Source organism: Anguilla rostrata, chromosome 10 (assembly GCF_018555375.3).
Source record: "Anguilla rostrata isolate EN2019 chromosome 10, ASM1855537v3, whole genome shotgun sequence".
Classification (NCBI taxonomy): Eukaryota; Metazoa; Chordata; class Actinopteri; order Anguilliformes; family Anguillidae; genus Anguilla; species Anguilla rostrata.
This window is the reverse complement of record NC_057942.1, coordinates 21,865,406-21,880,450: the sequence shown is the minus strand read 5'-3', so window position 1 is coordinate 21,880,450 and position 15,045 is coordinate 21,865,406. Positions and strand designations below refer to the sequence as shown.

At 40.9% G+C, this 15,045-nt stretch overlaps 1 protein-coding gene across 3 annotated transcripts in view; it reads left to right on the top strand.

Annotated features, from left to right (window-relative positions):
• The window catches only part of LOC135233737 (guanine nucleotide exchange factor VAV2-like), a 168,140-nt gene that overhangs the window by 98,384 nt on the left and 54,711 nt on the right, over positions 1-15,045 (top strand). For all 3 annotated transcript variants that reach the window (XM_064297559.1, XM_064297557.1, XM_064297558.1), the window contains exon 4: positions 12,809-12,877. In XM_064297559.1, coding sequence (XP_064153629.1) covers positions 12,809-12,877 — 69 coding nt within the window. The remainder of the gene's footprint in view (positions 1-12,808; positions 12,878-15,045) is intronic.

The window sequence follows — 15,045 nt, the reverse complement described above, 5'->3', positions numbered from 1 at the left end:
CTCTCGCCCAATGCATGCCGGGATAGGCTCCAGCACCACTGTGACCCTGACCAGGAATAAGCAGGTATAGATAATGGATGGATGTTATTCACAGATCTGAGCAGCAGGCCTACATAAGAATATGCTACATAGGCTGTCCGTGTGTCACAATTAGGCTACTAGGCTACTGTGGGATAGCCAGAGTAGGGGTAAGCTACTCTGAAAATGTAGCTACCATTTACTTGATACTGGATGTAGTTCAGCTACAGCACAGCTACCAATAAGAGAAAAGACTGAACCGAACTTACTTTTAAGAAGTAGTTAACTACATTGAGGGTACTCTATGAAAAAATGCCATAAATTATGTCACCTATGGGCCAAGCCAGAAGTTGGCTAATGCTACTATTTTTGCTCAGACCCTCTTTAAATTACATACAAATTTATTTTACCAGTTGATTAGAAACATATTTTTTCAAGCCAGTTTCAGGAGATAAATGTTCAAGATGAATTCTGATTAATTTATATTCTTCAGTTTTACTAAATGATAACCTAACATTAGCTAACCACACATGCTTCTGACACTTGCTCATTCATGACTTCATTAATCCAAAGCGACAAAATCACCAAGCTAAAAGCTGCTAAAACCAGCTAAAACCAAAATAGTCAATTTCTTTACCTAAACTGGACTGTGAATCACACTCCCCAAATGACATAGTGCCAACAAAAGGTGCCTTGCATTATTTGATAACTGAGTAGCCAACTACCTTTACCCCATGGGTATGGTACTGCAGGCTCCGACTGCTCATCGATGACATGATTTCACCTAAGGACTGTAGACTACTGCTGAGGGAAAAGAATCCCAGTGGGAAGCACTCGCTGAGCACACTGATTTTCCTGGACCTCACTTTCACGTGTTAGAAAGTGCAGACAATGTTCCACATTCCAACTTGAGACAGTTGCACGGACCTATATGCATATTTTTATTTCTTTAGCAATTTAACCCCTTTGCACACATGCCAAATATGCCCAATCCTTGCCCATTTAGGGGGTATCTTATTTAAAGCTTTTTAACTCCAGATGTGAGCATCACAGAGACTTGCGAGGTGCCATTTCCATGCTGGGTCGATCAGCTCTGGGACCGTTTTGCCTTTTGACTGAAGAAATGCGTTAATTTCAGGTAGCAGCTCGTAAAAACGCCTCAAAACTTTGCCGCGGCTCAACCATCGGATCTCTGTGTAGTACAGCACATCTCCGTACGCAGACTCCAGTTCAGACAGGAATTGTTGGAACTGCCTGTGTTTAAGTCCATTTGCTCTGATGAAGTTTATGCACGATACCACAACCTTCATGACAGAATCCCACTTCAACACTTTGCAGCACAGCGCTTGCTGGTGAATTAGGCAGTGTACTTGTAGCGGGGCGGTGAGACCCCGTTCTTCCATCTCCCGGTTCATGCGTCCTATTAAACCCCGAGACGCGCCCACCATACTAGGGGCCCCGTCAGTCGTGATGCTGGCAAGCTTTGCCCAGTCCAGATCCAACTGTTGCATGGTTTGACATACTTTGTCGAAAATATCCTCCCCAGTCGTAGTGCCTTTCAGGCTTTGTAGGGCTGCCAGCTCCTCGCACATCTCAAAGTTTGCGGTAACTCCACGAATAAAAATAAGAAGCTCCGCGGTGTCCTGCACATCCGTGCTCTCATCCAGTGCTAATGAAAAAAAGTCAAAATCTTTAGTCTTCTGCTGCAGCTGGGCATACACATTACCCCCAATTTCTTCAACGCGTCTGGTAATTGTACTTGCCGACAGACTCACGGCATTAAAGACATCTTTCTTCTCGGGACAGACCTCCTCCACGACAACATTCAAACATTTCTTGACAAACTCTCCTTCAGTGAAAGGTTTACCGCAGCTTGCTATCAGCTGAGCAACACGGAAGCTGGCCCGAACTGATGCTTGGTTCAGCTGAGTTTGCCGTACAAATGTAGTCTGCTGAGCTAACAGTCCAGTTTTTAGCTTTGAGATTTTTTCTGCTCGCATTTGGCCTTGCAAGCTAGCATACTTGTCTTTGTGACGGGATTCATAATGTCGGCGCAGGTTGTATTCTTTGAATACCGCCACCGTCTCTTGACAGACGAGACAAACAGCCTTTTCTTTGAATTGAACAAAAAAATAATCGTGTGTCCACTGCGGGTTAAATACCCTGCATTCTGAATCAATTTTTCTCTTACCCAACCTTTTTGCCATTATTCCGTTCTGGGGGGGGGGGTCACGTTCACGTTCTATGACTGGGGTATGGGTGGCCATAAGGGTAAAAACGTGCTGGGGCAAAGTGAGGTCGGAGTAGCATTTTTTTCCGTCTCTGGAATTGTTCAGGGGGCCGGGTAAAATGTGGAGGCGGGCCGTGTGGGGCCCGCGGGCCGAAGTTTGGGGACCCCTGCATTAGGGGATCATTTGTTTTTAATGAAAGAGAAGCACACTTTTCCCCGAGTGACAGCTTAATAAAAGCTAAATGCTATTATGCGTAAAGAAAGGCCTATGTACTCGGGTGGAAAGAGACAATTCCCATATTCTATGAACTCTGTCTCTGTGAATCTGACATGATGCTAAGGCGATATGTCGTGGTGGGTCAAGAGAATGTGTCCCCGGCCTTTGGCATTTCTTCGGGATCATGTCCGTGTCAGACTATTGACACCCCTGTAATGAATGTCACTCTCATTAGCCCTCTGCCTGTGACACCATGGTGCACCTGACATTCAGAAGAGTTCTTTCTGTTTTTGCAGTAGTCTGAGGCCTTGAGGTGAGAATCAGAATGTACTGTCACAGCCAATTTAAAAGCCTGCCATTATGGTGTCAATAATGCCTGTCATGGAAATACAGCATTAGCAGGAGTTCAGGTATCCTCAGAGATGGCCTTTGTGTGGAGACTGTGTTGGTAGCCAATCCGTGGGAGAAATCATATTAGGTAATTTGGTATTTGGACACAAAATCAAAATGTGTGTATATACAGTATATGTGCATTTACGTATACAACTGAGTTCAAGAATTATTGATAGAAATGAGAAAAAAAGGTTGTATAAAATGAACAATACAAATTTTATGCTGAAGAATATGAATATTTGGGGAAATATATAATTTTATTCTAATAGTTATCATTAAAATACTTGTTTTGTTGAGTAATACTAATTTTTCTCACACAAATCAGGTAAAGGGTAAACACATAAAGTCACACATACCACAGAGCATTGTTAGGACAATAATCAAACATGCGAAAACAAATTAATTGTTTTGCAATAAAAATACTTAAAAATTCCAACCTTATGAAAAAACTGTGTTCTGAATGGAAAAGGGCAGTTTATAAACTCAATCCTAAGGATATCAACTATCTTGAAAGGTTCTATGTAGAGGGATGGTTCAAAATCCCTCTAAATGTGTTCTACGTTTAAGACTTGATGCCCGGTTCCGATTTTTTGCCTATATCCTATTTTTTGACCGCCTGTTTACATCTATTTTTAAAATAGACATAATTTAAAATCGCGTAACCATGGTATTTGCCACTGGACTGAGCCTATGTTCTCCATTTAATTTCTTTTAAAATTTACAGTTACCAGCAGAGAGTTATTGTGCATGTGATATATATATATATATATATATATATCTGGTCTCAGTGACTGAGGAATGACAATTCTGTTCTTTCTGAGTAGCAGCTCATTGACGACACTCAGTTATGCTCTGATGTTGTAATACTGTTGACATTCATCCCTAGGCCAGCCTTCATTCAGATTCTTGATGACTCTCTGTAGGCCTGTGTCTTTCTCTGTTTCAGCTGCAATCTGCTTGGATTTCATGTCAGACACGGGTAGTGATTCAGTGATCAGGTTCATGTGGAAATTCACATCAGTCTCTCTCTGTGGAACTCTCGCTGTGTGCTTCAATCTGGGTCATCGCTCTGGACAGAGCATCAGCGAGCACAATGTTCTTACCTGGCGTGTAGATCAGGTCGTAATCATAGTGTTGTAGCTTCATCATCAGTCTTTGAATTTGCGGTGACATCTCACTGAGGTTTTTTCTTGATGATGGCTATTATGGGCTTGTGGTCTGTCTCTGCCACTAACGTTGGTAGGCCATAGACATAGCTGTGGAATTTCTCGAATCTATATACTAGTCCTAAACACTCTTTTTCAATTTGTGCATAGCGACATTCAGCTGTGGTCATTGTTCTTGATTGTTCTTCTTCTCCAATCTTCTCCATTAGCCTGTAGTAACACAGCCCCAATCCCGTTTTTCGATGAGTCAGTGGATATCTTTGTCTTTTTGGACGGGTCGAAGAACGTCAGCACCAGTTCTGTTGTAAGAGTGATTTTCAGTCGTGTCCATTCTTCTTCATGATTGTCAGTCCACTTGAACTCACTGTGTGCAATAGCTGTCTCAGATGCACTGTTTTTGAGGACAGGTTAGGTATGAATTTTCCAATGAAATTGATCATTCCCAGCACTCTCAACACACCTTTTTTTTTATCTTCGGGCCTGGGCATCTCCATTATTGCTTTCACCTTGCTCTTGTCTGGCTCCACACCTGCTCCGGACAGCTTGTCTCCCAGAAAGGTGATTTCTGTCACACCAAACTGACAATTTGCTCTGTTCAGGTTCAGTCCATACTTCTGGATGCTTTGTAGCACTTTGATGAGCCTCTCATTGTGCTGCTCCAGTGTGGATCCCCATAGGACAATGTCATCCACATACACACGTACCCCGTCAATGCTTTCTATGATGTGCTCCATGGTCCTGTGGAACACTTCGGGAGCAGAGGAGATTCCAAAAAAGGCATCCTTTGGAAAGAAAAGTGGCCAGATGGTGTATTGAATGTACAGTACTTTATGCTATCTTCATGCAGTTTCAACTCCCAAAAGCCCTGGGATGCATCCAACTTGCTGAAGAATTTACACCGGCCATCTCACTTATTATTTAATATCTGGTTGGAATCTGATGATGTTCTCTCTTTATGTTGGCATTCAGGTCTTTCGGATCCATGCACACACGTAGGTCGCCAGTCGGTTTCTTGACACACACTATCGAATTTACCCATTCCGTGGGCTCCTCCACTTTCTTTATAACGCCCAGTGACGTCATTCGGTCGAGTTCTTGCTTCAGCTTGTCTCGTAGTGGCGCTGGAACCCTCCTGGGAGCATGGACGACTTGCTGTGCGTCATCTTTTAGCTGTATCTTGTAGGTGAATGGTAAGACACCAAACCCTTTGAAGATGTCTGGATACTGATCCACTATTGACTTTATGCTGTTCTGTGCATTGGCGTTGATGTGGCACACCCTCTTGACTAAGCCTACATTTTCACATGCTTTGTCACCTAGCAGTGAGTCATGTCCTTCTGGAACTACTACAAACATGAGGTTGTGTTCTTTTCCTTTAACTCTCACCTTGAGTCTGCATGTGCCTTTAGTGTTGATGGGCTGTCCATTGTAAGCTTCAAGTGGAAGAGAGTTTGGATAAATGCGTGGCTTTACCTTCTTGGCTCTGATGTGGAGCTCAGTCATCAGATTGGCCTTTGCTCCTGTGTCCAGCTTGAGAGGAATGACAGCTCCGTTTATATGCAATGGCACTGTCCACTTGTCCTGCTCAACTCTGTTCACACTTAACTGTTCAGTCCCTTTAGGAGTGAAATGTTCCTGCGCTACCATGCCCACAAAGAACGAATCACAGAGAGTAGTTTCTTGCACGGTCTGCACATGTTCACCTCGGCTTTGTTTTCCCTTGGCAAAACATTGCTTTGCATAGTGGTTCTGTCCTTTACACTTGTTTCAGACTTTGCCGTAGGCTGGGCATTGTTTTGGCGCATGTCTAGTGCCACATCTTTTACAATTAAAAGTCTCAGAATCTTTTTGCCGTTTTGCCAGCCATGCTCTCTGTTTCTGTGTCTGTCCCGACACTGTGGCTACTGCTGTTTTTGTCACCATACCTCGCACCATCACCGAATGTTCTAGCATGCTGCAGGGCTAATTCACTGGTGTGGCATATCTTCACGGCTCCAGCTAAGGTAAGTTCAATCTCACGTAGTAACCTCTCTCTCAATTTTTTGTCATTAATTCCGAACACGTTGAACAAGTTGATCACGGATCATTGAATCATGCAGCACTCCAAAAGTGCACGTTCTAGCTTTCAACTTCAAGTCCGTTAAAAAACATCAATGCTCTCACCATGTTGCTGCGTGCACAAGCGAAACACGTACCGTTTGAACGTTTCATTTTTCTTTGGTGAACAGTGTTCATCAAACTTCTCCACAACTGTGTCGAACTTCCGTATCGTCTGCGTTGGTGTACACAAACAGGTTGAATACCTCCAATGCTTGAGGTCCCATGATGGTAAGTAGCAGTGCAATCTTCCGTGCATCCGGTTTGCTATCCAATCCAAGGGCTTGCAGGTACAGCATGAATCGCTGTTTGAAGGTCCACCACTCGTAGTCGACATTTCCAGTTCAACTCACAACATCAAGCAGCTTCGCACTTTCCATGACCACTTCTTGTACCATGTAATGTTTCTAATATAAACTGAAAAAACTTGGGTTCAGCAAATGTAAGTATTTATTTACTACTGTAGCAAAGCACGGTTAACATGTACATCCAGCATTATGTAAGTCTGCAGCTAGTTCAACTCATTAGATTTAAAAATGGCTGACCGTCTTCTACTAAATCCTCCTGTCTAAGCAAGACAATACAAGTGTAAATTACAGGTAGGAGGTTGTTGCCCTCTGGTGGTCGGGAGTAATAATAACTCCTATCACTTCATAACCTATCTGAATAATCACAAATTTTTCATTGGCTTTTGATTTCAGTTTTAATTTAGCTGATTTTAGTTTTAAGAGCAGGTATGGTAGGTGTGGTTTAGTTTAGTTTTTCTCAAAAACTTGTTTTTATTTTTATTTCAATTTACAATGTTTTTTCCCTTCACACACTTTTACTTTATAATTTTATTTTACGATACCATGTTGGGAATGTGTGTATTTCATTTCTTTGACTGATCAAAGTGATTTATGATAATTGACAATGACACATAACAAACGCGCATCCCAATCTAACATTGGCATATTTGTTGCTTTTGGATGACTTAGCTAATCATGCCTTAGGGAGAGAAACCGTGTCTTTATAGACCACGCATATGATTTTCCGATACGCTACACAGCTAAAAGTATGTGGACACCTGACATCCAACATCACATCTGAAATTATGGGCACTCATATGGAGTTAGTCCACACTTTGCTGCTATAACAACCTCCACTCTTCCATTCAGCCAGAAGTGCATTAATGAAGATGGGCACTGATTGGGCAATCAGGCCTAGCTCACAGTTTGCTTTCCAATTGATCCAAAAGGATAAGGAAGGATGTGGAAGAACTTGACTGCAGGCCAGTCAAGTTCTTCCACATAATTATTGATAAAACCATTTCTATATGGACCTCGCAGTGTGCCTGGTAGCATGGTCATGGTAAAACAGGCAAGCACTTTCTCAAACTGTTAGGGAAGCACAGAATCGTCTAAAATGTGATTGTATGCTGTAGCAAAGATTTGCCTTCACTGAAATTAAGGGGCTTAGCCCAAACCATGAAAAACAGCCCCAGACCAAGGGGTGGCCAGATACTTTTGGTCATATAGTGTATGTCATGGCATGTCACAGAACAAAGGACAAGGGAGCCTGAGTTACTGTAAATAAGCCATCCAATATGAAATATTTTTTTATTCATGTATATTTGGGAATATTGTGTCATTACTTTCATGCCAATGAAGATTTTTGAATTGAATTGAATATTTGTGGAGATGAAATTTCTCACAAATTTAGCTTTGTAAAAGGTATCAATAATAACAGGTTTATACTGTGCAATATGGCTTATAACTTTGAGACACAGCCATAAGCAGAGCTTTTGGGGTTAGGGGTGGGAGGCCGGGGGCAGGGGGGTGGGGGGTTTGCGGTGGCACTGGCACGTAGACTTTAATAGTGATGACATTAGTAGCCTATTTACTTAAACAACTATGAACTTAAAATATTTACCGTAATCCAGCCTATATTGTGATAAAAGTATAGTGATCTAACAATCTTGGAAGATTCTTTGATTCTGCACGGTCATTGTGGAATAAAAGGTAGTGGTACTCCCACAGGGGGCCCCCTATCACTGGAATTGTGACCGTTGAATGTAGCGGAGTTGGTTCTATAACAGCCTGCGCTTTATATTATAAAAATAAAAAATAAATATTCCTTTCATTTTATATATACATTGCAGTGCACCAGGGGGCAGCACTTACAGGCATGGCCACAGCTGTGGTTCATCATATTTACATTGGCTGCGGCCAGTTACCTAATGATTGGGCTGTATAAAGACCTGGTTGTCAGGCCAGGAAAGGGGGTTTTAGAGTTGGGTTTTGAACTGTGTGGCAGCACATGGGGACTTTGCTGCATTTGATTTTGTTGTCTGTGTTGCTTTTTTGTATTTTTACATACTTTGCCTTGGTTGTTTTGGTTGCCCATTTCTTGGACTTAATAAACGTCAGTAAGCCAACTACTATCTTTTTCTGTTTCTGTCTGTTCACCACATGGTACAGTGGTTCCCAGCCCTGTATCACAACATGTAGGCTATATGTGTAAGGGATAATCCACTTTGAGGTGGTCTGCTATTAAAACATAGTGAACGACGCAGAAGCGCGTTTGCAAAGGCTATAATGTGCTTCAAAAAGTGAACTACACCTCAAAGGAGATATTGAACAATGGTAGTAATGTAACAAAATTTTTATTTATGTTTTTGACTAATAAGGAAAGATCAGATACCGAAGTATCACATGCAATTTTATTTCTCCCCAAATTTAATTGGCTCAACATTATATCATGTGAGACAACAGGATATATATAAGAGAACGAGAACTAATGTACAACTCAAACGGTGTGGTTGAAATATTACTGCTCCATTTTCAAATAACAATCCAAACTGTCAGTATAAACGAATACAATAATATCAGCCCATTCAGGGGCATACTAGGTTGTAATTTCTCCCTGAAATTTTGAGAACTCCAACATTTGACACTTGATTATGACAAAAGAGGACTGATAAAGCACTGACCTAATTTGGGTGAAATATTACCATAGCTTTTTCAAATAATCTCAAATATTTTTTCAAATAATTGAATACAGGCCAACTGAAAAAAGTGAAAAATAAATTTGGATTGTAATTTCTCCCCTAATTTAAGTGGTCTCAAACGTCTGACACTTGGGCAGGACAGAGCAGGTCCTGATATAGCTTTAATCTGAGTTGAGTAAAATATTACTGTAGCATTTTCATGGAAAGTCAGTCAGGAAAACTGACACAAAGCTTCAATTTCCTGAATTCAATATCCTGAATGAGTCACACGAGGACACAGAAAGTTTGCCATCCTGGAAGAAGCCCTTTTTATAATTTATGATGGAAATGTGACCCTCTCTCTGTTAGATCGGGGTGCAGAGGCGTGTCTACGGGTGGGCTGGGGTGGGCGTTGTCCACCCAGAGGAATCATCTGCCCATCCAATGAAAACTCTGAAAAAATCACCATTATAGCTTTTTTTTTTTTTTGAACGCTCATAGTTTTCTGTAATTTTCTCATTGGTCATCAAAAAATGCACTGCTTTCCTATTGGCCATTTTGAAGGTGTGGGTGTGCTTAGTCAGTGCTTTTCCTTTACTTTATCGCCAAACCACGACACTTCTTACACATGCGGTACAGACATGGTTAAGTGAACTGCTAAAACTGTTTGTAGCTAGCTGCTCTCAGCCTCTCAGCAATCCAATTAAAACTGTTAATTCTTGTTCATTCTTTTCTCTGGTTCTTACGAGTTACATTAGTAGCCTTGTATAGTTTCACAGTTGAGTTTGCACGTTTTGCAAGCTGTGTGTTTCTTTTAAGTTACCAGCTCACTTGGTGGCCATTGGGTTAATGATTAGCCAGCTCCAGGCTAGCTATAGCGGATTTGTTGCTAGTCACTGGAGTTGGCTTGTTGGGTATAAAATAATTTTACAGAAGGCTAACACGATTAGTTTTATTTAAAACTTTCATGTAAATCTTTCAGCATGGATAGGTGTCTCATTAAAAAACAGGCACCCTCAACTCCAGTGCATGCTGCCTCCACTGTCGAGCCCAGCACATCTACCAACACCCAGCAAAGCGTTAATGCCTCGCTCTCGGGGGCAGCAAACTTCCGTCCTCCACAAAATCCAGACACACCATGCTCCAGCTCTGCCGTGTCCGCTCCTGACTTAAATATGGATAGCCCATCCCAGCCAATTTTAAGTAGTTAACCCAAGTGCCCAATTGGACAAACTGTGAGAAGCTTTAGTGCAGGCTGGTACCAGTCTCAACCATGGCTAGAATATTCTATCTCGCGTGATGCCTGCTTTTGCTTTGTCTGTCGCAAATTTTCTAATTCCAAACGAGAGGACATATTCATGAAACATGGATACACTAATTGGAAGACAGCGCTTGAACGAGATGGTGGTACCCTTAAACATGCCTCTAGTATTCCTCACGTTAGAGCGATGTTTGTATGGCAGGAATACCAGTGTCGTTCAGAGACAGGTGAAAGTATCGTGCAGCAATTTCTACATAGAAATTACTGCATTGAGCTATATTTTTACTGTTCTAGCTCCCCCATTGTCATCATATGTTATATGTGGTGATCCAATCATTTACTTAACATCATCTTAGAGCTGAAACAGAAAATTTCTTTATACTGTCTCCATTCTAGCTTACTCACCTTTGTCTTCTTTTACCTTTATTGATGTTTACCCTAGCTAGCATTCTAGGAGTTCTATATTCCTTTTCACACACTAACAAAAACTAAATAATACAAAATAGTTAAAAAAATATATATATATACAAATGAAAAATAATTTTAAAAAAAGTTTAATTGCATTTGCTAGTCATATTGGGCCTAGACATTGTTCTATCCTAGGCAGAACATACAAATGTTCTATCCTAGTTCATCATACAAATGTTCATCATACAGGCACTGCTGCCTGACCCTGTGTATTCTATTCTATTGTAGCCTACTGAATATGCAAAACAAAATTTGCTCTAGTTCATCATACTTTGCTCATCATAAAATCTAAATCTAAATTTTACAGTTTAATTCTTTTTTTTTTTTCACGGGGTAATGGCCCCAGACCCCCCTACAAAAATTGGATTCTGTAATTGTATTCCTTCCCCCCCACCCCATACCCTATTTAGGAAAAGCAACATTTTTGTTGTTGCCCACCCAAATAATCCAAATACCCATCCAAAGATGACATCCTAGTAACACCTCTGTCAGGGTGACTAGACTAGATTGGAGTCTTTAATTTTAGGAGTTTTCGGGAGCTGAGGGTCTCTGAATTCAGTGTATACACAGGGATGCAGTGTATTTGTCTAATGTGTGGACGGCGTGGTGAGTCTGGTAAGTGGCTGCAAACATCAGAGCAGTGCCGCAGAAACATATTTTTGATATTTATGATCATCATGATATTCTTTGCGTCTGCAGACCATGAGAGAAGTGAGCACTTTGGCTGATTACAGGTTTGCTTTCATAATCAGTATTATTTATGCATTTGCTATCTGGGTGTTTTTACATGTTACCATAAAACCCTTGGAACAACATATGAAAATGGTTGCGGTAGATGTATAATAAAATTCCAGGCAGTCCATGTAGTTATACAATATGTACTTCAACTTTGTGTTCCACCATAGTTATTTGTATTAAGACCACGATGCACTTAGATATAAGATAATTATTTAGTAGTTACAGTGTCATTACTTAAGTTATGTCATATGTATTGTAACTTTGAAATGATACCTGCTGAATGCCAAGTCATGCACAACAGCAAGTATGCTAAATTTGGACTAAGGGGCAATAGTATTTTATATTTTCATTCTTTCCCTCTAATCAGGAACTGATTTAGACCTGTGACACCAGTTGAGTGGGATCTCTGCCCAATTACTGTAAACAGTCGTTTAACTATCCGGATGAAAGAACACCCTACAGTATCTCTACAGCCCCCTGCTGCAAGGGGTTAAATAGCTTTGCAAAGAATACTATCTTTTGAGGTCAATTTTCTCTTTCTTGTTTAAACAGGTTAATTATGTGCCTGAGAAACACCTGAAGTAGAACATATAAATAAATACTTGATCTGAAGAGTTGTAATATGATTTGTAAAAGTCAATTAAACTCTCTGACTGCTGTGTCTCGGTATTGGAAATTATTTGTTGTTTTTAAATGAAAATTCAGTTAAGAACAAAAAGAATGTTTGATGAATATAAATGGTAAACCCACATTGCCCAATAGTGAAATAGCTGAAATACTGCATTTTTTTTAAATTAATGGATGCTCTTACTCGCGTTTTTTTTATTTATTTTTTTTTATTTTTAATTTAATTAACTGCTCTTCCTGCTGAAGGCATTTCTGTAGTGATCAGACAATTTCAATGCGACTGTCATGCTACCCTGTACCCTCCTCCTGTTGATCTGCTGAAGCTGAACAGGGGTGGGCAAGGTTAATCACCTCCTAGGAAAAACATATTGCTGTTGGTACAGGTTTTGATGGGCCTATATGGGGCCTTCTTCTCTCTTGATCAAAAGATGAATCCTGCACCCTGCCATGGAGAATCAAAGGAGAATCTGATTCTCAGTTGACCTACCTGGTTACATTATGGCAAAATTAAATAAATCAAATAAATTAATTTTGGTGGCCCGGTGTTGCAGTGAATAGCACTGTCATCTCACAGCAAGAATGTTTGACACTGCATATGTAAGATGTATTATTTTTTTTATTTCAGACCCTTCCCCTCGGAGGACACGGTAGTGGATAAGGATGATGTGTACCAGCGCCTGAAGGAGCTTGCTGAGTGAGTGACTACCCTATCCTGTCTTGTCCCACCCTACCCCATAACCCGCTCCAACCTCACTTCGGAGAGCCAAACACGTCCTCTAACACACTGATAGGCCTGTAATCTCAAACAAGAACATGTATTCAAAAAGAGCAGGAAAGCAGTGTGGAGCAGTGGTCAGAGCAGCATTGTGAAGCAGTGGTCAGAGCAGTATTATGGATCAGTAGTCAAAGCTTCGAAATGTTTTTTCAGTGATGGATGAAATGCTTTCAGTTTTCCACTGGTCTCCATCACTGCATCACCATCGCTCTCTATTTTTGTGCTTAATTCAGGCTGAAAGCGGTTCTCAGGGTAAATGCCTCAAGCTCTTCTCTGTGCTTTCCTGGTTGATGCAGGTTGATTTGATGAGTTTTGCTTGTTCAGGGTGTTGGGAATCTTCTCCCGTGTGGAACCAAGTTGAGAAGGGTAAAGTAACACACTGAGGACCACTTTCCAATGAACAGGCGTTCCATATGAATCTCAACAAGACAGCCACAAGTGAGGGTTTAAGTATACTGTTGAGAGGTGTGGTTATTGCCTAGTGTGAATGTTCCCAGGGAGGAATATACAGTGGTCACTGGTTTCAGATGACGCTTCTGCCGGGAGAGATCTTCCCGGCAGCGGCAAATTTGCATATATTTTCTTTGTATTTGTACATGAACTACTTTTGTTTGCAAAACCACCACCAGGTGGCAAATGTGAGCACTCAAAACCATATCTGACCATTAACACTCCAACCATATGACGCAGGAGCAAAGTAGAACAGTGTTACCACTGCTTTTATATTAACGAGAATGGAGAGGAAAATACATTATGAAGACAAGCTGAAAATAGGGACATGCTTGTTATCCATTACTCTTTGTGTGTATTTCAGTGAAATGTACATCTATCAACAGTTATTCAACTAACTTTGTGGTCAGACTGTGAAACTTAACAATAGTCAGATAGTTTTGAGCACAGTCTAATGTCATCCATGTTAGTTTCACTTAGGATATCATAACTGAGGATTGTATACGCACAATTCTGTCCTATACACAATAACTAATGGAAAAGAAACTGCATTTATCACATGCATGTATTATAAGCAAAGGCCAGATTGGTCTGTATAGTAGGCTTTTGCTATTTGGTTTCAACGTGAAATGAATTGTTTTAAATTAGAATTTATTCAAGGCAAATAGAGTGTTACAGTCTTTTTGTAGACCAACTCTGGAGTTACTTCCGCCATGGGTTCCTTCAGCAAATATCCCATTCATTTTTCCCATAGGCATTTTGTTTTCTGTCGAAAATAAGGTCTGTGGTTAACATCTGTCAAAGAGAGTCACGTTTTGTTGTACGAGATAAATTACACCCATTAATATCTCAACCGTGAATTTAGAAGCAGTTTCAAAAAATAAGTTACTAAGAAGTTGCTATGTCGAAACTACAACGTTTGTCACGTACAGGTGGTCTAGTATGGAAACTTGAGTGTCGGTTGCCAGAAAGCACCACTGTTGTAGTTTCAATATAGCAACTTGTTAGCAACTTACTTTTTAAAAGCACGTAATAGCTTCAAAATCCACAGTGGTGATATTAATGTGTATAATTTATCTCGTAGTAAAAAACGTGGAGCTCTCTTAGGCTTACGTTCACAACAGACCTTATTTTCGGCAAAAAACGAAATCCTTATGGGAAAAATACATTGGAAATCTGACGAGGGAACCCGGGACTCCCTGAAAACTTGGTATTTCACCCGGGGGCGGTGCCTTACGTCCTGTGAGTGTTGTGTGCCTGATGCGCGTTGGGACTCCCTGAAAACTTGGTATTTCACCCAGATGGGCGTGGTTTTTCAGGACGTAGCAGTGCACACTTCGGCGAGCTCCGTGATCGTCTCAGGCTCAGCCCGTGCTGTGATGTGGCCTATATCATCTGCAATGAAAATATTGGATGAAATTTACTGTCTAGCTAACGTTAGCTAACTGTTAACAAGCCAACTTTACGTTAACAGGTTTCCTTTGTACGTTAAACAAGCCTCACGTGCGGAGCTTAGTAACGTTTACCCCATGGAGCTATAAAGAATGAAGTCACCCTAGTCTATCGTTAACGTTAAATTGGTTAACCCTAACGTTATATTATATAACCCTAACGTCACCAGTTTGTCAACAAATTTA